This window comes from Struthio camelus, chromosome 4, assembly GCF_040807025.1.
Source record: "Struthio camelus isolate bStrCam1 chromosome 4, bStrCam1.hap1, whole genome shotgun sequence".
NCBI lineage: Eukaryota > Metazoa > Chordata > Aves > Struthioniformes > Struthionidae > Struthio > Struthio camelus.
The window spans coordinates 62,525,024-62,549,526 of NC_090945.1; the positions used below are offsets into that span (position 1 = coordinate 62,525,024).

General features: G+C 37.9%; 1 protein-coding gene across 2 annotated transcripts in view; it reads right to left on the reverse strand.

Annotated features, from left to right (window-relative positions):
• NWD2 (NACHT and WD repeat domain containing 2) overlaps positions 1-24,503 on the reverse strand; it is a 60,067-nt gene that overhangs the window by 24,789 nt on the left and 10,775 nt on the right. Inside the window, exons 2-3 of one of the 2 annotated variants that reach the window (XM_068943216.1) lie at positions 12,084-12,172; positions 7,189-7,305 (exon numbers count right to left, since the gene is read on the reverse strand). In XM_068943216.1, coding sequence (XP_068799317.1) covers positions 7,189-7,305; positions 12,084-12,172 — 206 coding nt within the window. Of the gene's footprint in view, positions 1-7,188; positions 7,306-12,083; positions 12,173-24,503 lie in introns of those variants that run through there. The other variant, XM_068943217.1, reaches the window with a different exon arrangement.

Genomic DNA, 24,503 nt, shown 5'->3' on the forward strand with positions numbered 1-24,503 from the left:
GTAATCAGACCTAAAATTAATGGTAACTGTACAGGCAGATCTATGAATACTGCCTGCAGGTAATATGTCAAGTCATTAGCCAAATATTTGAAAATTCTGTAGCAAGTCCCTATGGAAATGAATGAAAGATAGCAAAGTACATCAGGTCATGACATTAATCTCAATAAAAGCACTCTTGCATATGCCATGCGATGGTATGACTGCCACGACAGAGAGGCAGCGTATATGCTCTGCAACAGGACTTCGCCAGGTGATGCACTGTTCTTTCAGCTAATGAGCAGCACCAGCATTCTGTACTTTTAAAAACTGTTTCTATACTATGCAAAATACTTGAACAAGAAAAGAACAAGGAGCTTATTCATAATAGTAGTAGTCTCTATAGCGTTCTAAGCAAGGGTTCTCTGCATTATTTTTTCCAGGTTGAATGGAATGAAATATTATTGTGTGAGGTTTTCCAGTTATGAAAGAGAGTAGCATATCATATTAAGCTGCTCCATGGCCTACTAATAGGGCAGCAACTCTGAAAAAAACACCTTTCACTGAAAGCAAATATTTTAACAGGAGAAACATTTTAACCTTTTGGATGCAGAGTAGCATCACAAGAAAGAACACTCATGCTTTCTTGTATTTTACTTTGAAAGTTAGTATCTGTTCCTGAAGAAAAAAGATCCTGTAAAACTATACACTCTGATCATTTTTTAAAAAAAGACCCAGCTACTGTTAGCTTGATTTACCATTATTCAGACTGAAAAGTGAACTAGTTACTTTGTGGCTAGGTGTTTGTGTTGGGTCTGTTTCTGGAGAACCAAAGGATTCCAGGGGTGACACTGCGTATTTGGGAAAAGGGAAGGTTTGTATGCTAGCTGCAAGCAATAGCATTAAGAGCTCCCTTTGAACGTATCAACTGCCTGCTAAATACAGTAAGGTTATGGTGTTGCTTTATATAGAACTGTAAGTTTTAGGATTATTATTTTTTCCTCACATGCACAGTATAGCTGACGTCGATTTTCTGATTTACTGCTTCATTTGTAGAGCAGATCATTATATCTAGTTGCTTACAATGCTATCTCAGAAGATGGTTTGGAAAAGCTATTCTGAGGGTCAAGAGAAAATATATCTCAAATCTTAGGCAGCCTATTTCTTCCTCCACATATTATACATAGAATGATACAAATTTGAGTTTATACACATCTTGTTCTCACTAACACGGCCATTTGTTATAAATATAATACTTAACCTTTTTAGAAGGCAGCACCAAGAACTCTATTTATGTCAAGAAAAAGAAATGCAGTGACATATAAGAAAATCGTAAAGTCTTGCATAGGTTGAAAATGCAAGATATTTTAAGACTAATTCAAGAAACAATTGAAAAACATGCAGTTTTTATGTTCATGCAGAAACTGCCTAGTAAATCTTTTAGTTATTTTCAATGGATATGTTTTAAAAATGGGTAAGCATTTTTAGATCCAAAGATCATCCACAGAAAATACCTTCCCAGCCTTAAGGCAGATCAAGGAACAAGCTTATAAGAGCGTAACTGTAAAATATCATCCTGTGCTTTGATCCCACTCCATCTGCGCGTGTGTGTTGTCCCAGAGACAACACAGAAAGGGAAAATACACAGCCTTTGCCTGTTAGTCTGGAGACTGTGGAAGAGAAAGACCAAGTTTGCTGAGGGAAAAAATTACCTACTATGTCTTTAAGGTTTAACCACTTTTTTTTCCTGGTTTTGAAGGGTTTTAAAAATATGCAAAGCTTTCCTTTAACATTCACAGAAAAGTCTTTCCAGTTGGCCTAGTCCATTCCAAAACAGGATTAGTGTCCTCAGGCATCTACTTTACTTCAGAAGAATGCCAACACGTCCTATGGAGCCATTCCTGATATGCTGCATGAACCTAAACCCACTTATGTTAGTGGGAGTTCTTATCCGGATGGATTTTGAATCAGATGCTAAGTTAGAAGAAAATTTCATTTCAGACTTAGGTAGTTTATGGTATTTGTTTCTTGGAATATCTTTTACTGGGAATGGTGGGTTGTTATGCATTCTGAGTCTGGTTCCACCTACTTCTGCTCACTTAAAAACTATAACCTAGATCTTCTTTCTCGAGAAAATTAAATTCTGAAACATACCCAGCACTCGTACCTTCTCCTGAATTCCGAAAGAGCACTGGGTGCTTGCATTCCCCCCACTCCAAATTGCCTGTTTTAATATAGACCCATTTAGCCAACCTAACTGGAAAACGTGAGGCTGCTTTCTAAGGAGAACAAAAGCAAAATATGTTCTAGAACCTGCATATATTCGGTTTTCACATAATAATAAATCCTAAAGGAATAGCAGAACTGAACAAGGAGTTGGGAAGATTCAGCAGAGTTGCAGTAATATAATTTGGGATTTTATCTGAGCTGGTACACACTCAGAGTTATCAACCACTGCCCCATGTGAAGAAAACCAAGTAGCAGTGCACTTCATAGAATGCATGCATTATATTGTAGGGAAAAAAGTAGCAGGAGATGTAAAAAAGCCAAAATATTTCACTCCTTGATTTTATCATATCTCATCTTTAACTGCAGGGTGATTTAAGGACATGCCAAATACTGCAAATTGCTAACATATTCTTAAATTCCTACTAGGATAATGCTTGGGTTTGTGTAATAGTTCATTAATGCTCAAATTAACAACAAGCTGTCAATAATTTCAGAGTGATAATGTAAACTGCAATGCCTGAGCAGAGGAGGTAGAAAAAGCTTCTACTATTCTTTGGATCAGCTGATTTCCATTATGGGTGGCAACAATCTCTTAGGCTTGTACCTATCACAGATGGAAGCTCAGTTTGGATTTATAGATGTATTTATGTGCTTAATTTCTAGGCATTTGCCAAATCTACTCAGTGATTTCTATTAGTTGATTCAGTTACTTCGCCTCAGAATTAGCAGTCAATTCTGCTTCACAAATCAGTCCCTCATCCTTTCTGTTGGTCAACTCCAAATTGCATTAAAGTCGCCAATTTTTTTCTGGTATGAATAGGTCTGAACTGAATGCACTAGTTCCAGACAGGTTTTCATTACAATTTCATGCATGTAACCTAGCATCTGTCTAGGCTGCCTCCTTAAAACTATACTGACCTTAATAAGAGATAGTAAGAAAAGTTGAACATACAGCATTAAAATAGGATAAAAGAGGAAAAAAAAATCTTGGGGACAAATAAATGTGATATGCTATTTTTATTTAGCCAGGACTTTGTTCTACCTGTATGATTTTGCTGAATTGCTAAGAGCTGGCCTCCCATTCTTAACCTTTTTTTTTTTTTTTTTGAATGTGATATATTCTTTTGCCCTCAGAGATAGAGAACCAGTACTTTTTTGCACAGACACCTGCCAAAGGTTGCACTCTTATAATTATACATTCAAAATGTACTTGGCTAATTTCGAAGTTCATGTTGAGGGTGGCTAAAATTTGGTATTCACAATAATTCCACTAGGATAGTCTATATTCCTTTGCTCTTATATCCTGGTATGAATAAGAAAATAACTTCAACTTTTTGCCATGTTTTAGGAGTCTATCATTAGTAATGCAAAACAGAGATTCTAAGCAAAGAGTACAGGCTAATTAAATATTCTCTTCAGATAGAGAAAGGGAACATCTGATGAACTTCTTAATCTGACTATACTTCATAAAAAGAAAATTTGTTACCTACATCTTGGTCTTGCAAAAAATGCATCTAAGACCTTCTAAATGCATTAAAAAATAGAGAGAAATATGAACCCCAGTGCTATGCCTAGTTATACTACATTAAAATTTTACAGACAGAATAAGCACCTTATTAGTATTTTATTCTGTCAGTGCTATAATTCGGTGTTGCATTTTCCAACGCATTTTGAAATGCAAGGCTTTTAGAATTTGATATGCAATTATAGCAATGAGCTATAATTCAACTGGAAAGTGTTGGCATTTGTACATTTAAGTATAAATCTAAACATATTTAATACAGGAAATTGCTACATGTGACAAACTAACATTTTATTTCCAATTCTCCCTTTCAGATTAAAATTTTACAGGACCCAGTCAGGCTAGGATATCCATTCAGGTAGAGACCGCGTGGAGTTGTACAGGTGGCAGCGAGCATCCACATGTTATAATTGGCAAGGTATGTTCTAAAAGAAGGTGTAGAGAAGCATGCCAGTTTTTGCATCCGTCCTAGGGCATGTTCAATTGTTTAAACCAGAGTATTAGGCAATATCAATAAAAGGACAGTGAACTAATTCTACAAATAACTACTATAGATTAACAGTACTTGAAACAGCTAAAGGCCTTAATTAATATCAAGTGCTGTTCTTAGGTTCCTAAATCAGTAGTCTAATTGGTTAGTTTTTCCTTGCTGTCAAGGGAAAAACCAGCTTCAGGAGACAACTGAGATACCAGCGGCAGCACCTGCGCCTCTCCACTTGTTGTTAAGGGTGTGTAGCCCAGACTGAAACTGGATCCATAATGGATGAATCCTGGCCATGATCAGTACTGACCTTGGGATGACACTGTAACCTACATTGTCATTCTGACATCTGACTGGTATTGGAGTGAGGACAGTCTTTGTGCTAGACAGCTCTGAATCAAAATGACAGACTATTGTAAGCAGGTGAATGCAACAGGGGGAGAGAGAGAGACGGTTGTCAGGGCACGATAAAAATAACAGCTCTTACAGAACAACACACACTGCAGCTTACTCTTTATCTAATCCTTGCCACAGAGAGAAACCATCTGTAGCCTTTGCAGCAGATGGAGTGTTTTGTACTGTTTCAGCACCTTCTCTGTACCCACAGAATTCCAGGTTTTTACTTAAAACTTTAAACTTGTTCTCTGAAAACAAACAAACAAACAAACAAACTCACTAGGACTTGCAGTTTTTTAAAAACTTTTCCTCATTATGACAAGTTTAAGAATTACAGTTCAGTTAGTTTTCCCTTTTTTCTAAATATAGCTACCTTTTCCAAATTATTTTTTTGCAAATACAAGAAACGAAAATTTGAAACAGCAAACAGTGGTCTTAATACTTCCCACTAAAATGAAACTCCTAAAAACTCAGGCCAAAAAGTTGGATTCTTATGTGTGATGAAAGACGTTAGTGTCCCTGTAATCTATGCTAGAGCCCATTTGAGAAACTTATCCTTAAGATAACTTATGCTATAAATACTACGCTGATGGTATATGCAATGTGACATTTAAGTTCAAAAAAAATAAGTCTTAGATCTCCAAATATTCTCACATTTTCTATTTTCAGGCTGCAAATCCTAGGATTTACTACTTTTTTGCAACTTGCAGTAGCTCTAGTTTGACTTTATCTCACTTCAATAACTTTTTCCTAGTAGTTCTCGGTGACTTGTGGAGCTATCGGTTTTTTAAATTATTCTAAGTACTCTTCTTAGAACTGCCTTTCATCTACTTTGTACTAAACTTAGCAAAGCAGTTCCTTAGTATGGTCTTTCATGCTTGACAGATAGGATATGTTTTGTATCTGATTGGGGCATAAGGGGAAAGATTAATTTATGGAATTAAAGCTGTCAAAGGAGAGTTGCTGATGTCCTTCAAAGTTTTTACAGAAGTTTATTTAGCTGAACACTTTTCCTACTATCTCTGCAGTCCCACAATTATGCACAGAAAAATTATTGTCATATATCCCCCATGTACTTCTTAAAATGGTGGAGACTCAAGACAGCTAATAAAGATTTAAATACATCTTCGAATAGTAGTCAGAAATATGTACCTTCAAGAGAAGTATCCTTGATCATAGCAAATCTGACTCACTATGATCATTTTTGTACTTTCATTAAAGTCCACCTTTCACATAGTTCCTCTCATATGCAAAATAAATCGAAATTCTTCTCATATCACTTGGTCTTTTGTTTTGGTGCTTTAACAGAAGCTGTTAAATATGCAGTTTATAACACTAAACAGCCAGTTTCATTACAGTTAGATCTAGATCTACCCACAAAGTTTAAAAAAATAAAGCATTACTCTTTGTATACAGAAAGGTTATGCCTCTCTAAAAAGCTGGAAACGTATTCCATTTATGAAAAATCAGTATATTTCTGTCTATGCATCAACAATTAATACAGTCAGTATGCCATGCACTAAACTGCTCTTAAAATATTTTGTCAAGTTACTTACGTACACCTTAAAACATGGCACAAATCTTTCTAAGCACCACAGTGAAATAAAATTTGTACTATTCTGAATCATATAGCTAACATAAAATTAGTGACAGCAAAATCTATTGTATATGATTCATTGGAAAGAGCGAAAGCATACTTCGCAGGATTTAATATATGCGGTCTAATCCCAGTTCCTTTTCCGTTATTGAACCCTACACAATGTTTGGTGTGACTTCATAAACTCGTATTACTTCAGCTGAAAAAGCTAGGAGGAAAGGCTGGAGCCTGTCTATTGAGCTTAATGTAAAACATCAAGTTTGTCCATAGAAAAATATCTCTCCACTACTCAAAGCAATACACAAAGCTTTATAAACCACTTCTGTAAAGGTGTTTCAGTCTCTCTTTTAGGCTTAATAGGAAAAGCCAGTGAATATGAACCCTTTTTTTGCCAGCTTTCTAACTCTTGAAGAATCCTAAAAGCAACACTTTTTCGGGCAACAGCCAAGAGAAGGTAGAAAGTGTGGGGGGGGGAATCACAGCGTCCTCAGGATGCCATTGACTTCCAGTCTTTTGACCCTCTAATACATGCCATCCTAATTTCTCCCAGGTTTACCGCACCCCACAGCAAAGGGTAGATCATAGCAGATAGCCCTGGCATGCTGCTGTGCTTTTTATAAGCAAGCCCTTCTAGGCCAACCCATAATGCATTTGCAAGAAACGCCAACAATTAATTAATGGTGGTATCCTTGAACAAATAGTCCATCCTTCCCCTGCTGTGATGGCAGTACAGTCACACGTGGTGGTTTCTAAACACCTCTCACTTTGGAGACTAGCCATGTAAGGCCCTTCCTTCCTCCCCACTAACGCAATAATAAGCACTGAAAATCTGCAGCACTGTGTAGGAAAACCTTTAGTAGTGGTATAATAACTGTGCAGCAAAGAATATCAAATATTTTAGAAAGAGAAACACAAAGCATGTCACTCATGTTAGGACAGCTAATAACATATTTTTGTTTTAAAGTAAAACATTATTTTTATACCCACAACAAAACATGGACCTGCAGAAGTTTTCAAGCAATCTTCTAACAGCTTCATACGAGTCTTTTGCAGCTCAGGACTGTCCCATTCGTCTGCTTCAACTCCCCAGTACAAGTCTATAACCTGAAAACCAACAGGCAATATTGTTAATTTACCCTATGCACTTTCTACCTATCAAATTGCAGATTAACTTTGCCAACATTGTGTGTATTGCTAAGCACTGTTCTGCTGTCCTGTAAAAGGCTGCGAGTTCTGTGTCCTGGCAGGGCTGTCCTGGGGGAACGGCAATTCAAGACTATTTTCCCTCCTAGATTTTTTTTCTGTTTAGACTATAAATACTTTAGGATAGGGATAGTCTCTCATTTTGTATTTATATTTTTGTACAGAGATTAACATTATAAGATCTTGATCTGAGGTAGTCTTTATGTGCTACTAAATTGTAAATAATGGATAGGTAACAATAATGGCAAGCACGTGGATAAAATACAGGCTTCATGGAAATTAATGGAAGTTTTGCTGTGAGGATCACAGTCAGGACTGGGACTTGGCACCTCGTGTCCTTTGTATCCACAGGATATAAAATCACCCTGTGCACATAGCCCAAAAGAAAGAATATGTGCACTCCTGTAATATTGTCTTTCCTTTGTTCATTGCTTTTTGTTACTTTGGAAGCACAGATTGTACAGATATGCAATGGCAGATAGCTTGCTGTTCAGCCTTTCATTTGTAGCTACAGACTCAGTTTTGTGATGGTAGTAAGCTGCAAACAAATTCCTAGAAGAAACTGGAATATGGCTGTCAAACTTATTTAAAGAAATTAAGTGATGATGTGTGGTTTCACCACACATTTAAATTGCAAAGATTGAAGAATACTTATTGTAGGAAACTGAATTTAAAAGAATAGATATCATATGTATACATTTCTTAATTTTGGAATAAAACTTCCGGTACATGCTAATACTCTCTAATTTAAGTTACTAGTGATTGCTAATAACATATGTAACTTGTACAAAAAAAGTCCAAATGGATAGTTTTACAATAAAATCAAGCTGTACTGAGACATGGCTATGTTACAATATTATTTATTATAGTATTATTTGTACTGTGGGAGCACTTTGATGTTGCAGTGAGGAACTGAACCACAAAACTAGTTGTTGTCTAAACAGATCGTAAAATCAATTTGAAGATCTAATATAAGAACTAATAAGGGGTTCATATAAAAGATAAATTCACCATTTTACAGCAGGTTAATCTCCTGTGGAAATTTCTCATAACAATAAATGACAAGGTTGAAGACCTAATCCTATAAGTATTTATGCCTATGTTTAATTCTATGAGCAAGAATTGCATGGGATATTTCTGGCAGAAAAGTTTAAGGACCCCTGTCAGTGTTTGTTGGATTAGAAACAAAATTGTCTAACATGACAGGTAATGTGCCATCCAACTGATGATGTGTTAAATAGCCCATGGTATGAAATGTATTGTAGATTACACTGCCAAGAAATCTTTATTTTTATACAGAATTTCTGTTCCAAAATTGTGCATGAACACAAGGATTCTGCTTTGTAACAATTCCATCTCAAGTAGCTTTCCCATCTCCCTTACCTTCACTGATTTTTTTCTCCTTTTAGTCTCATTAGAAAATAAACCTCCCTTTTTTCTCTCTCTCCCTTTTGTTACTTATGTTTATGACTCTTATTACTGAACTTTGTATTGTATTCAACTGTCTGATTATCTGAATGACAGATAGAGCATAAGTATTGTAGTCATAAAGTTAGAGCATCTCAGCATAAAGTCAGACATTTGAATTAGTAGTTGAATGAATGTATTGTGCTGCTTAATTTTTTCCTCAGTGAGAATTTCTATTTTGATTAGCTGCTCAAAGATCAGATAACTCTATAAATGTGAAGACGAAAATCTCTGGAATAGCTGATATGGGGAGGAGGGGAGGGTTCAGCCTCTGCTGAAAAACTTCTTCCAAAAAATAGAAATGGAACAAGGAGACAACTGTGTCTGATGTTAAGGTATACTTTTATTTATAAATGGAAGCTCTGCTTGACAGACATGCACCCTAACTTTCAATAATGTTGTCAAAGTGAGATGATGTGCGTTCTGCTCAAGAGCTAGTTACACAAGGTAGACTGACACTAGTCTAGTTTAATTCCACACTGGCCACTTAAAACAGACTTTTCCATTCATGATTCAATGTTTTCTTTTGCTTACTTAAGCTTTTGTCCTACCAATCTTGGAATTTCATAGGTTGTTCATTTTCTTCTTACTAAAGGGAAGAATTTTATCTTTCTTTATATTATTTCTTTGACCTGCTTAAAAACAAAACACTACCAATGTCATTGTATGTGAAAATTCAATTTTCCTTCTAGCATATATTATATAGTCAAAAATGCTATTAATTAACTATTGTTAGTTCTCCTCCAAAAGTTTTCCATTAGTACTACTTTCTTTAGCCTCTGTCTTCCCCTAAAAAATACAGTATTTCAGGTATAAAATACCTGAAGGCATTTTAATACCTGGAAGTATTTTTCCCACCTTACTCTGTTTCTGTCTTAACTAATACCTGCTTTTCAGAAATATTTTCTGATTGAATGGAAAATGAAGTCCATTGAGGAAACAAATCCATAGATGGAATGAATCCATCGAGTTCTGTTTCCACACACACAGTAGTTATGTTCCATAACTGCACCCACCAACTTTAGGATGCCTGACAGATCTCACACTTTGCAACAACGGAAACACATACCAGCAGAGCAGGATGATTCAGTGAAAACTGGAGCACTGAATGAATTAGAATGAATTTCATTTAGGTCATGATTTATGGAAAAGAGGGAGTCTTGAGGATAGCCTATATTATAATACCCATGTGGCAGTCAGACAAAAGGTAGTCAGGTAGTCCATGCTTGGTTAGCAGGAGATTATTTAACAGGATGAAAAGTTAAGTATTCTGCTCTTTCCAGGGAAATATAAATTCATCCTTCATATCTAGAAAAGTACATACTACTTTCTGGACACCATTGCACTAAAATTATAATGTCCTTGATTTTTCATGCTGACATAAAAAACACAGTACATCAGGAATGGAAAAGGCAAAAAAAGGCGTTTTGATGAAGTCTACCTCAAAGCCTTCTCCAAAATGCTTTACTACTTTTCCTTGACAATTTTCTGTACAATTTTTCCTACTTTGCTTCTGCGTTGATGTGATAACTTCCCAGTTATTCTTGGAAATGTGTCAGTGGAGCTGTCTCTCAGACCTCATCCAACATAAGGATTCTCCTGGTGTTGAAACTATATAATAAAATAATTTGCTTCCATGAATATCAACTAAGGTAAACTTAATTATTCCTCCCCTAGAGACTACATTATGGTCCATTTGAAAATAGGCATATTTTCTCCCACAAAGAATTCAATGGATTATGAGCTATTTAGAGGGAACATTTCCCTCCTGTCACTGAGGTGTCTCCTCAAAGGCGGCTGAGAAATAAAGATACTGAAAGAACTTATATCAGCATTTCCCACGAATATCACATGATAGTAAAAGGAGGAAAATGTTTTTTCATTTATATCTCTTTTGATATTCCTTTCATGTAGCACTGCAGCTAAGAATCCCCAATCAGCTGATCAGCTAGGACCTTCAGATGAAGTTCCTATATAGCCATAATCTAAAATCATGCTGGATTTTATCACCATGCAGATTCCGCAATTCCACTGAGACTCAGGGAATTAAGACCAAATATCCAAGAACTTGCAATGGCAATTTTGATTAAAAAATTAAAAAACAGCTGCATGTACATCAAGAATAATCTACTAGGAGGAACACGATGTTGTCTCATAGGCATTAGCTGTTTTTAAGTAAATACAATGTTTTTATACTCTAAGGAGTTAGGTTTTTTGGGAGCAGTGATCTGGCATGTAATATTAGCATGCTAGGAAGGGTTGGAGATTTAGAATTAGAAATTTTGGAAAAACTGAACAACATTTTAACAGCACTTCATAATGCATTTGTTCCTCTTATCAGAGAGCCAGTACCAGGCCTGCTGACATAAGCAGGACTATTTTAATTGTCTTTATTGGACTATGAATCAGGATATACCTGACTTAAAGTACCACTGACTTTAACTGTGATGTCAAATTCATGTATTTAAAGTCAAATGTAATTATTTGTTCCTAACTGGCTCTTACCAAAGATGTGGATGAGTCAATGTTTTCTGTAACACAAGGGGAAACCTGAATCCACTGAATGCAATAGGGAGTTTTACTATTGACAGTGAAGGAAGCAAATTCCACGCTACATAATCACAGCAGAAATTTTAATGAAACGTTCCACATTCAATTAATTTTGATAATGAAAGTTTCAGTAGTTTCTTGATTAAATTAATTTCCACATTACAGTAGAAAACAAACCCATATGTAGAGCAGTAACTATTCTATGAATATAGAGGTGTTGTGCCTTAAATGCTGAGTCCATTAAATGAAAAATAGGTTGCAGGGCTGACATTCACCTGAGTATGGTTCCTAGAAGTAGAGCACAGTAATTCAGATGTAACGTTATTGCTTCTTAAACACTCTGAATATTTAAAACAGAGGTGGTTTGATTAACTTTCAAAAGTGAAAGTTGTCAGTTTGTTGCTGAATTGTTCTTACTACCAGTGAAATATTGTATGGTGGAAGCGTGTAGAATTTTCTCATCTATTCAGAATTTACCTCAAATCTTCCTGCGAGATAGTTTAAGTACATCAATTCAGTACAATTAACATAAATTTTAAAAATTTTCTATTTTACCAATGATATGACAATTACAATATTTAAAAATACTATCTGTTCTAAACAGAGTTAATTTCAAGAAATAGTATTTATCACAACAAAAGATTCAATGCAATAAAACCTACCTGAAATTCCAGCCCATAGTTTTCCCTGCAGAATTCTCTCAGCTTAGGATACACATGTTCTCTTAGGGCACTCCTTTCTGCTATTGTATCTGTGCGGGAAAAAGATATCACTAACAATATTTACATGAACATATTTTCTGTTAATCAGAGATACAGATTTATCACATAAAAATAACCTTTAAAACACCCCCCCCCCCCCAGGAAAACCTAGTTCTGGAATTTACATTTCCAAAGTGTATGTTGTACTTTGTCATATTTCACATAAATATGTCTATATGTGCAACATCAGGCTTAATACACATCTTAATATTGTAATATATTGCAGTAAAACTCAGCCAAATTAATTTTATAATTCTTCAGTCAGAATTTCTTTATCAGCTTGACTTTTATTTAATTTTTAGGAAGCTGAATTTTGCTGATTAGAAACACCATAGGACAAAGAGATATACGAAAGATGAGACTGATCACTACATTTAGTGGAATAAAAGATTAATTTATTTCTAAGTGTCAAATGCTATCTCATTCCTCACCATCTTTAATCTCATAGTATCTTAAAAGGAAGGTAGCTGATATTAGCATCTTATTTATTTGTCCAGGTGATTCCCACTAACATACTAAATGTATGTACACAGTTCAGACACCTTCATGTTATTCTCACTATGCAAAAAGACATGTGTGTTGATAACAAAGTACAATATAGCAACAAGGTGCCAAAATCATTATTTTAAGTTCTGTATGTCCAAGTTAATCTGAACACCACCATCTGGGTGGTGAATCTGGGTTTTTGTAAAACCCATCACTGAAGAAACATTAACAAATCTGAAGTAAATTTGATTGTTTAGTAATAATATCTTACATAGATAATAAATTTTACTGTATCTCCAAATACAATTAAGATGAAATGAATTTTGCTAGGTCTACCTTGTGGTCAGCGTTGACTGAGTTAAGACACGAAGGGATGACACTGTTGCTAAGTTATTTTCAAAAACAAAATATAACTCTTGTAAACTGCTAGATCAAGTGCCACGTGATGAAAAATAAACAGTATTAACTTATGAATGATAGAGAACATCAACTGCAGTTAGAGCAGTATTTGTTGAACTGTGTTGAAATGAAAGAGTAGGTTAAAACTGTTTTAACAGTCATCTTGTTGTAAGCCAGAGATGTCCATGCACATCTAACAATGTTTTGTTTACCTGTGCCACAGTTGATGTGTTTAACTGAGTCAGTGGTTCGCTTACAGAATCATGGTCACAGATTTATGTTTTTTTATTCTGACAATTCTAGAAGAGTGTGAAGTCTGTAATTTAATTCTTTAGACTAAATTCTTAATATCCTTAATATTCTTAACATCCTATTTTACAATAGCTTTGAAATATTACATAAATGTGTGGTATAATTACCATTTCTCTTTACAAACAGAAAACATTAATTCATGGCAATACAATTAACAAATAATAAACAACTTTTTCCTATGAAAATGCCTCATGAGGCAAATGGTAAAGTATACTGCTGAAGAGCCCTAGATTAGAGACACCTGGACAAACAATTGTCATTCGACTGAAAAGAGGGTAGATGTATCTGCGGCAGACTTCCTCTATTCTCCCCTTACTCTAATGCAATGTTTCCATTAAAAACAAACAACCTAGAACACCCCCAGAAAAGTTATTTCGTGTGAAAGCTGCATCAAGACAAAAAGGCTGTACCACAAAAGCTGAAAAGTACAGCCACTGCCTTAATCCCATTCATCTGAATTGCTACAGCTCTTCCTTCACAAACCTTTGGTGGGGAAAAAAAATCAGAAGCACAGTAATTTTCATAAAATATCCTCTATAAAGGTAATAATTTTAGGTATTTATTGTTTGATATTTTGAAGTATACTAAATATGTTAAGGTGTTCTAAATATGTTAAGGTGTTCTTACGATAAAGAATGGTCCAGAAGTTTTGGTCAACAACTTGCTCTGTTGCAAGCTTCCTATTTGAGTGTGGACATGCCACTCAAGACACGATCCTAAAACTGTAGTACACAGTCTTATACATCCCAGATGTATATTTATCAGGGTGCTCTATTTGCAATTAAGGAAAACCCTGTCCTGGGCGGCATTAGGAGAATGTGGCCTCGCTCCCTCTCTCATCACCTCCCTCTTGGGAAGTTTTGCCTTTTTCTCCTCGGCACTAGAGTCCTGGGCAGCCCAAATTAGGAGGCTGTGGAGGAAACTGGAGAAGCCACCGAGACGGCCGAGGCCAAGAGCTCATGGCCTGCAAGGGGAGGTTGAGGGAGCTGTGCTTGTTTAATCCGGCCAAGGTTTCTGGTCTAAAGGAGGATCAACTGCAGCCTACGACTACTTCTAGGGACGTTACCAAGATGATGGAGCCAAACTTTTTGGCAGTGACAGGTGGTGAAACGAAAGCTATGACAATGCGTTATAGTTTGGGAGGTTTGGGATGGATGTTGGGAAAAGCTTTTTCACCAGGAGGGGGTGCAGCACTGGAGCAGGCTGCCCAGAGAGGCTGTGAACGTCTGTCCTTGGAGATTTTCAAGACCTAACAAGTCTGTGGTTGACCCACTTACTGTTGGCAATGCTTGAAGAGGGTAGTTAGCCTGGACGACCCCCGGAGCCCCCACCCCAGCAGCAGAGATCAATCCTGTCTCCCAGCAGGACCCGCGGGTTTGACTTGTACAGTTCTGGGGAGACTTTTGCTGCTGTGTGGAACGTGCAGCTTAAACTACAGTAAGAGCAAAACTGTAGGGCAAAACAGCTGGTGCCAAGGACCCAATGCCCATGCCATACGTGTTTCAGGGTATTTTACTCTGGACTCATTCTGGGCCAACCCCCCACAAGCACCTGGAGTTCATGAGGGGGGAGAACCTGGAGCCTATCTTCAGCGTTATTCTCACAGCAGGAAACCAGCTCGTGCACACCAAGACCATTCTGTGATGTGACTCAAAGTATTTTTGGTGGTAATAATCAAGAGATTCACCTCAAAGTACTCCAGATCTGGACGAAGACAGAAGCATCTTTTAAACATTTAAGAATGGAACGGAAAACCCAACGCTCGCAGCCCAGAGCTGCCCCAGTTAGCACTCTACGGACCAGAGCGATGGGCGAGCCGCTCCCTCCTCAGGATCCACAGCTTTCTCTGATACTGAAGCGCCTTAGTCAACCCTTCCTTACAGAACGTCGTACACAGCCAGCAAGGCTGCTTAGCCGGAGAGCCAGCTGCACCGTGCTGACACAGCAGCGCTACTTTGGCTCCAAAGCAAATTCTCTTGGTGCTAGCTCGGGGTAACTGTACTGCACGGTGTTGCCGTACCTTTTATAAAAGATACCTGTGCACTTTGCTTCATTTGAAATACTTGACGCTTGTTCTTTCTGCCCTCACAGCCCGAGTCTTAGGCCCTTAGATCAGTCACTGATACAGGACTATATATTCCATATTCCCTGCCTTGATACTGGTTAATTTTGGCATGCAAGTCTGCCAAAACACAGAGCAGCATATCTTCACAACTGTGGAGGATGAACTGTTAAAAACTAACTTACTACGCAGTTACTGAGCTAAAACAAAACAATTCTTGTCTCTCTGTAAACTGAAATGGAGCATGACTGTAGCTTTGTTATTAAGCAAGCAACAACTGACAGGTGCTACGTGCTGTTACTTAAATCATCAATGTGATAGCAGATGAAATAGTCTTACTAGCACACTAAAACAACCTATGTTGCAGGAACAACAAAAATAAGTTACTGGAAAAGTGCAGAAGTTAGAGCAAACATGATTAAATGATAAAGGGTAAATACGTGGTCTGAGGTATATAAAACACAAAAGCGCATTCTAGTGCTTTCCTTTTCTCCTCATAAGACTCTCTGCAGAACCCCACTGGATCTAATTTTAGAACAAGACACTGTTCCCTGTGGCATAACTTGTAGAGCCTTGTCCAGAAAATGAAAAAAAACACACTTCAAGAGTAGTGCTACATTTTAAATTCCTTATAAATCAAAAAGAAATAAAACATTCCTCCAGCTAGAATTCTGCTCAGGATAAGACCGTCAGCACAGCCATCGCATATTTTTATTCCCACCTACAAATCTAATGGAATGTGTTAACTGGAATTTGAGGCTGCTGCTTACGTTAATGAAGTTTAAGAGTTTCCGTATTTATAATAATTTGTGAAACTTTAAGGAAACAGAATGGCACACAGTTAAGATGAGCAACAGTAATTGGCATGGATGGCAGATAAGCTGGTTTAATTAAATAAAATCTAACCTGATTTCCATTGACAGCAAATCTGTGAAGCTGGCCGTTCCTAACAACAGGAACCTCGCACAGGCACGTTCCACCTTGCAGGCTGCTGCTGCGGGGGACGGGATTAACTAAATGACGTTCTTCTAGCAGCCAAAATGAGACAGGGGCAGCAAGACAAGTTTGATACATGGTCTAATGTTAATTCTGATATTCTGAAATCCAAATGATAGCCCACAATCAACTGTGGGAATGAAACTGTATCTGCATAACCAGAAGACAAGATAAGACTTTAAAGAAAAAAAATACCAATATTTAAGTCAAACCAAAAAAATGACAGTCTTCAGTAAGACAGTGACTTGCTGAATGCACACCTTTCTTACAAGCGATAACTCTTCCAGGCTGTTGTGTCGTAAGCCAATCCACGACCACCTTATCACCAGCAACAGGTCCTGCCCTGCCCACCCTCTGCCTCAGCTACTGTTACCTCCAACTGGTGTCAGTGCTAGTGATTACAGAGATGATCTGATAACTTTTTTTTCTTGATTAGTTTCGGCTAGAAGGCTGACTGTCATCTGACTTGCTGCATAGCCACAGGGTCCCGGTGTCAACACAAGGAAGGCCGCGGGAACGCGCATTATCCGGGGCTTGGCGGAGGGAAGGAAAGCGCACCACCATCCGCTTTGGTGGGCGTGGGGTTTGAGATCAGCGTAAGCCGTACACAACACTGTACCGCCTTGAAAACTGCCTGGCTTTGATCAAGGCCCGATCCAAAGTCCCCTACAGGCAACGAAAAACTACAGTTGACACCAGTAGGCTGTGGATCAGGCTAGATACTTCTCTTTGGAAAGGCATCCTGAATTGATTCAGACTCCGAACCACCCGAGCTCTCCCTCCTGCCGTGTAACTCCAGGATAAAGCCGGGCGCAGAACCGAATTAGCCAGGTCTGCATATGGGGCCTGTCTTCCCGCCAAACAACCGGCAAACACTGTTTCAGCGTCGCTGCTCCTGCGAGGTGTGATTTCTGAAGGCTTGTAGCTCAGTCACATCACTGCCAGTTTTCATGAGAGCGCTCCAGGGTACTGCTTCTCAGCGTGAACTATTTCCATGCCAAAGTCTGACCTTCAAACACAAGCTGTTTTGTTATTAAAGGTCTTTATTTTATTTTTAATAGGGAAAGTGATTTTACTGTGTTAGTAAACAGATGATGTATTTACTCACAGTTGCCAAAACATTAATCTCTGGGATAAAAAAAAAGTTGTGGAAAATAGCCCAGTTGAAGAAAATTTCCAAAGGCATACGCAAACGAACAGAAAGAGTTAATATGGAAACCCTATGGGAGTTACCTGTTTGCAGGCACCAGTTTTTCTGCCCTGCAAAGGCAGACTACACACTTTCTCCCCTCACTGGCCGTCAGACCGGTCCGAGGCCCGCAGCAGCGCTGGGACCGGCTGCTTCCCGCGCGTGCACCACAGACACCCCACCGCTCGTGGGTGTTCAGCCACGGCTGCTCGCCCCGGCCCGTTACCACCTGCGGGGACGGGGAGCCCCGCGTGCGCCCCGGACTACGTCCTCACGGAAGCGTGACTCCTGCGAGTAACCTCACCCCGGCGTGATCCATGACAGGGGAATTTTGCATTACTCAGCCTGCCGGAGGCAGCAGGAAAACTGGTGCCTGACATAACAGGATGAGGCAGGCAGCTGACCCTGAGAGAATCAAGGCAGAAAAAGAAGAGGAAGGGGAAAAACAAAAAAACAAAAAAACCCAAACTGCCCTTGCAGCTGAGCTGCTCCAGCCACCACAGAAACGAGCCTTGCACAGGGTCACAGGGCAGCCTGCAGGTTTGAACTCTAACCAAATCATCCAGGAAAGAGCTGCTCTTTCTAAATTCAGAAGCAACAATTTGTATCTCACTCTATTGTGCTTGGTTTTCCACTGTTTTGCAGCGGCTGAGCTCAGAAGCTTGCTGGGAGTCCTGGCTTCACCTCTTTCGCAGCCTAGCCCTTCTTTGCTGGCTTAGTCTCCCCTTAAATGCACCTAAGCTGTAACTATGTCCCTTATAGCACAATGTGGGAGCCTCCTGTGCCGCCGCTGAGGTCTGTGGCCCTGGATGAGCAGAGAACATGTAATCCAGTCCCAAATGCGTCTGCATTGAGATACCTATCTATTTGCTTCCTCTAAGTAAGTATTCTGAATGCTTAGCTCTACTGGATGGGCAGGACGGATTCAATAGCAGTACAAGATTAAAAAATAGGGGTATTTAACCATTGTCTATTGATGGCAGTGAGAGTTTCTGTACTTGAATTACCTAAGGATATGATGCAAATATGGTTGAAAATTACTTAGCAGCAATACCAAGTAAGGAAATGGCTGCCAAACCTCTTAATGCAAATATGTTCTTGTCACATAAGACTATTCAGCAACAAAATTATTCCTTTTGAGCTGCACTTTTTTAAGCTTATACTACACAATAGCATTGTATATCACTTCTCTTACCAAGAGCTTTGAATATCAATAGGAAATTAATGTCCTTAAATATTATGGAAACCTTGTCTCTGCAAATAATACTGTAATAATAAGTTATTTGCATTTCTATAGTGCCTTTCATCTGCAAATCTCAGAGCACTCTGCAAACCTCAAGTTCGAATCAGGTAACTAATAAGAGAGGGAAAAATGACTTGTGCTACCTAGTACCCTTGAGTTCCCAGAAAATTAACTCCAAAGAGGGCTGCTGTGCTGTCATTTTATTCTCTTGGGATTTCTGTGAATAGAGAGCTTCGGAAAGCAGCAAAAGGTCCCCATGATTCTTTCTTGGGTAGACTGGGAAGGGAACAGATTGGTCTAGGTTATTTCTTCCAGTGTCCTTTTCCCAAACAACATTGCCAACTTTCAGGTCTCTACTGACCCTCCAAGAAGGCAAATGAGAAGCTAGACAGCCTAGGGGCCATTCATTAATTAAACTAAAAAAACACAACTGATTTGTGACTCTTCAAATAAATCCTCACTGGCAAAACACAGCAGCATTACTGTGATGTTGCATACAGCTGCTTATCCTGTTCCAGCCTGCCGGTCGGCGTTGCCTCCCGGGGATGTGCAGAGCGTGTGTGTGTTGCTGCACTAAGGAGGGCTGCGATCGCTGGGCTTTCGGCTCCTAGGCTAGTGCGCCAGCCACTGGGCTTTTATAACAGTAACGTTGGTGGCATCTCCCCCTCCTCAACCTTGTCAGCTCTTAGAAGAAACCTGTCGGCTGAGCATCTGAGCCCAAAGGAATGGGTGTCTGGCATTAAGGTCAGTAAGAGTAATGAGAAATATCATTAAAATAGCAAGTAACCCTGAAACGTGTCTCTCAATTGTGCAGAAATGATAGGATGTGACTACAAATGTCTAAGCCACTTCAGAACAATTCAAAACATTTTCAAAACAAAAATCATAACTACCCGAGGCAGGATTCACAGTGTAGGGCATAATTATAAGCCTAACACTTTTAGTTGCAGCAATTAGCTTCTCTTTTTTGCCTAAGAGCAAACAATACTCTATTTAAAATAAGGCACAATTTTTAAAACATAAATATTTCTTTCTTTGAAATGTTCCCTACTCTCAGTTCTGTAAGATGGCAAATTTAAAAGAATATACATAGAATATGTACCTATAAAAAATTTTAATTACCATTTTTAATAGCTGAGTGCGTTTCATAGTGACAGCTTATTTATAAAATGCTCTGTATCGTGGCTGTTAATATGATTAACTAGTGCCACCTATTGGCTTAACAATAACACCTAACTGTCCATTTACATACATAAAAAAATGAGGCAACTAAAAAATAGCAGAAAATGGCAGAAGGGAAAAGTAATTCCTATATCCAAATATCAACAGACTTTCAACAAATATATTGATTTTCTTGTACACAGAATTGTGTTCCCCATTTAAAACAAATGTCTAAATTTTCTTATGCATGTCATATGCTTACATGGAACAAATTTGGAGTCTGATCCAAAGCTCAGTGAAGTTAATGGAAAGATCTGTTAACTTCAGCGGACAAACGTCAGTCTGACATTTGTGGCATGAATTGAAACCCAGTACCTTCTGAGGTCTTACTGACTTCTGTAGGGTTTGGATTAAATCCTTCAATCCATAAAGAATGAACACTTTAACGCTAAATACTCATCAAATCTAACAGCTCTGACACTAGTGAGTACTCTGAAGCAGAATTTTATCTCATAAAGCATTGTTATAACTATAACCTCCCAGTGCCCCTCAGGGACATAGCTGTCCTCATTTGTAGGTGTTCTTAAGGAAAAAAAGAGCTAGGTTGACTTCAAATACTTTCCCAGTCCTGCAACTGGTCCCTAGATTGCAGCTTGGCAGCCTCAGCACCCCTGCATCGCTTGGCTATGATCTGTGGCCAGTAGTCATGCAAATATCGAGTGGATGTTTTAGCAGATTCATGGGTTGAAGGCAGAAGCCCTGCAGGAGGGGGAATTTTGCATTCTCCAAATGGCGCAAGTGGAAGAATTCACTAAAATGTAATTCTTTCATTTAATAAAGCAAACTAGGGAAAGCTCTTGAAAACATGACAATTTACAAACAATTATTATCATACAATTAAATGATGTGACAGGAGAAACTGAAGACACAGCACATTTAAAGACAGCACAATTAAGTCTGAAAATTACCTCTGCAGAGCACCAAAGCTTATTACAACTAAGCACTGGCAAACAGCAAAGCCTGCAAGGATAAGAATTTGCAACTATAATCAAAATTAATGTGAAAAAAAAGTTCTTGTAAGATATATTAGAGGAATTATGGGTAGGCTGTGAAAAAATGCTTAACGTAAGACATAAAAAATACCAATGCAATAACAAAGATATGTGCAAAAATCATAATTCATTTAGAGGTGTCAACTCGCATTTCAAAAAAGGTATGTAATTACCTAGAAAACAGGAAAAAATAGCTGTACAAAAAGGAAAAAGGTTTTTAACAATTAAGTTGTGTGTACTGCGGCAGCTTTACCATTTTGCTGATATTATGAGAAGAAAGAGAAAACAATCAGGGTATGTTACCAAAGCGCTTAAGGCAATGAGTCAGTGACAATCAATAAAACAACAGGATGTCACAGACATTTTGTCTCCTAACCAAGCTGCAGATTCAAGTGTTGGAAGCAAATGAAACAGTATGCTATAGGCTTTGAGAAGACATAAAAGAGAGGAGAGCCATAAAAAATAAGTGAAAAGCAAGTAAGGCTCATAAAACCGCGCATGTATTTCGCCGCACATCATAGTTAATGATGAAAGAAAAGTAATTATTAAATCTATCAACATATGGGTTGCTGAAATAACTAAGTCACATGAAAAAAGTACTGCAAATGAACTGTAGGTCAGTACAGGTCCATTAAATACACCTAATTCCGAAGAAATTCCAATAAATAAGCCTGTGTGTTTTTAAATCTGGCAGTACTGCAAAGCTATGCAGGAGTTTTGCAAATACGAGCTGCTCTATTGCAAAGTTGCCCCCGTCTGTTCTCTGATCTTTCTGCTTAAGTTCTCAGTCACAAATTTCTTATTTTTCCCCAGTTTCTGAGGAAACTGGCCATGTTTTGGGACACTACAAAATTGCTGAGGTCAGTGGGACCTGCTGGAAAAGTCTGACTGATAAACAGAGTTACTGTAGCCTAGTGTATGGATGTCAGGGGAGAGACCTGAAGACTTTTCCCACAGGGGATGACACTTGCGGGTGTGCAGAGACACACCAAAAAGAAGTGAAGGGTGTTTATCGGTGAGTAAGTCTGCATCAATAACGCAGGAGTCATCTTTGCCGTACTCTTTTTTTCTTAATACTAAATTGAGAGGACTATTAAATTACATCACTGCACATTAAGAGTAGTACTTGGCTGCTGTAGAAACAATTTGCAAAGAAGAAGAAATGGAATGACGCTCCCTGCAATGGAGAGCAGCTGCAACGGGGCATTAAGCCCAGGACAGCAGGACTGTGTGAGGGAGGGATGCCAGATATTCAACCATACCTTCTTTAAATAAGAGAATCTCAATTGATTATGTATACAATTAGTGCATACACCTACAGTCAAATTCTAGTTAGCTATAACCACCCACACGCAGGTACTGCAGTACAACAGGTTTTAAAACACAAAAGAGAATTCTGGATGGGGTTTGAGCTTAAAAAGCATTAAGCAACACCAAACAATTGACAAAACTGGCTTGCTTTGATGGATTATGTAATGTCTGAGAGGAAAACAGCAACTGACATATAAAAGAATGATTTATCTTACTTCCCTTCTCCCTAACCCTATCTAATTCTAATCATTCATGTACCAATTATTTTTTGTGAAGATAATACGATTCAGCTGAAAAGGCTATTTTTTAAAATAAATTTTCTAATGTTTCTGTTTTTAGGAGTCAAATGTTTCTGCGATTACTTGATTTTGCTAGGCTTTTTTTTGTTTTTTCTTGTTCCTGATCTTTATTAATTTCTTCAGCTTGCTAACTACACGTGGTTGATGATATATAGTATACTACATATGAAGGGAATAGTAACTTTGCAGTTGATCCCTCTTCAGGAATTAGAAATTGAAAAAAGGCAATATATGTACTAACCACTTGCTCCTTCTGAGAAGCAGGTGAATTTGAAACAACTAAGTATTTTTCACAAATAAATATCTTTCACAAGAGCTATGTAGCAAGTAATATTTTAAGATTTTCCAGAACTGGCATACTAAGCCAATTATTATTATTCAGTGACTGAATTACAGAATGTCTTCCAAACTACTGCTTTCAAATGACTTTAGCCACTCTCCCTAGCTCTTTCTTTTTATTTTCATAAAAATAATACAAATATTAACTATTATTCTTACAGAGTGGATTTAAAAGTACCCAAAGTGTGGATTTTTCACTACATTCTTGTTTACAGTAAGTAACTGAGACATTAAAAAGGAACATTGACAGTCACGTCTAACTACCATGCTCACTTTGTGCCCGCAGTAAAACACTCTTACAGTAATGTAATACGAATGTCATACAGTACATTCTATATGTCATAGAAAGCAAATTCAAGTTCTCTATTAAGCCTCTTTGTGTCAAAATTATTTGAACATAAATTTTTATTCTCCATGCAGAAAGCAATCCCATAAACTAATGATCCCAATAGAAGCATGCAGAAAGACAAAATAAGAGCGTGCTAATCCAAAGCTCCTTTAAAGCACACAGGAAAACCATTATAAATACAATGATTTTTGAATGAAGCCCAGCAGTTAGTCTTCAGAAGCACACCGGCTTATTCAAACTGAATTTCTCTGGCTGGGGAATTTTGATGGTTGCTATCCAATGAGCTACAATGACCTTTAGATGAGGATAAAGATCTTTTATGATGCTATACTCTCTACAGCAGTGTAGAAGGTGGTTGAAAGGATGGACTTAATTTCCATTTCTAGCATAGCCAGACACTATCAGTCCTTCTCAAAGCCTGTGACTGCCTCTGTCCCTTGACCACAAAATAGATAAAAACATGTGCAAGTCATCTTGTACCTTCCATACCTACATAGGGTTAAGCAGAATTGAGCCCATAACTGGGGATCTCACTTTATTGAAAATGATTTTAAATTTACATAATGACTATGAGGAGCTGACAATGGTATTAACACTAGAATAATACAACAGCAATGGAGAAAGTACCTCAACAGAATTACACGGTATTATACATGGTTGATTATAGAAAGTATAAAAAACAAAATTCATAATTACAATAGGTGGACTATAAGGAGATTGTTATGGATACTGATGCATTTTTAGTTGTTTTCTAAATGAAGGAGGAATATATCGTGATCTGTGCGCGTGAGTCTACATGCGTTTTCTGTTGTCTTTTGAAAAATACGTTGGAACTCACTGACTGATGTTAACCAAATCTGGCAGAATGATATTAATGTCAAATGTAATTAATATCCTACATGACACTAGATTGCCGGGTAAATGAAAGAAATCCTGCAAATGAGTCTCTTCCCCTTCCGAAATGAACGCATCAAGGGAAAAGCTGTAACATGAGCCTATGCTATCAGATGCTAAAGAAACCAGAGATTTCATAAATGTACCAGTTGCAGAAAAGCTTTACCTGAAACATGCAGTCCACTGCAGGACATGACATCTCTTGTTAAATAATCTTTATGGGAGTTTA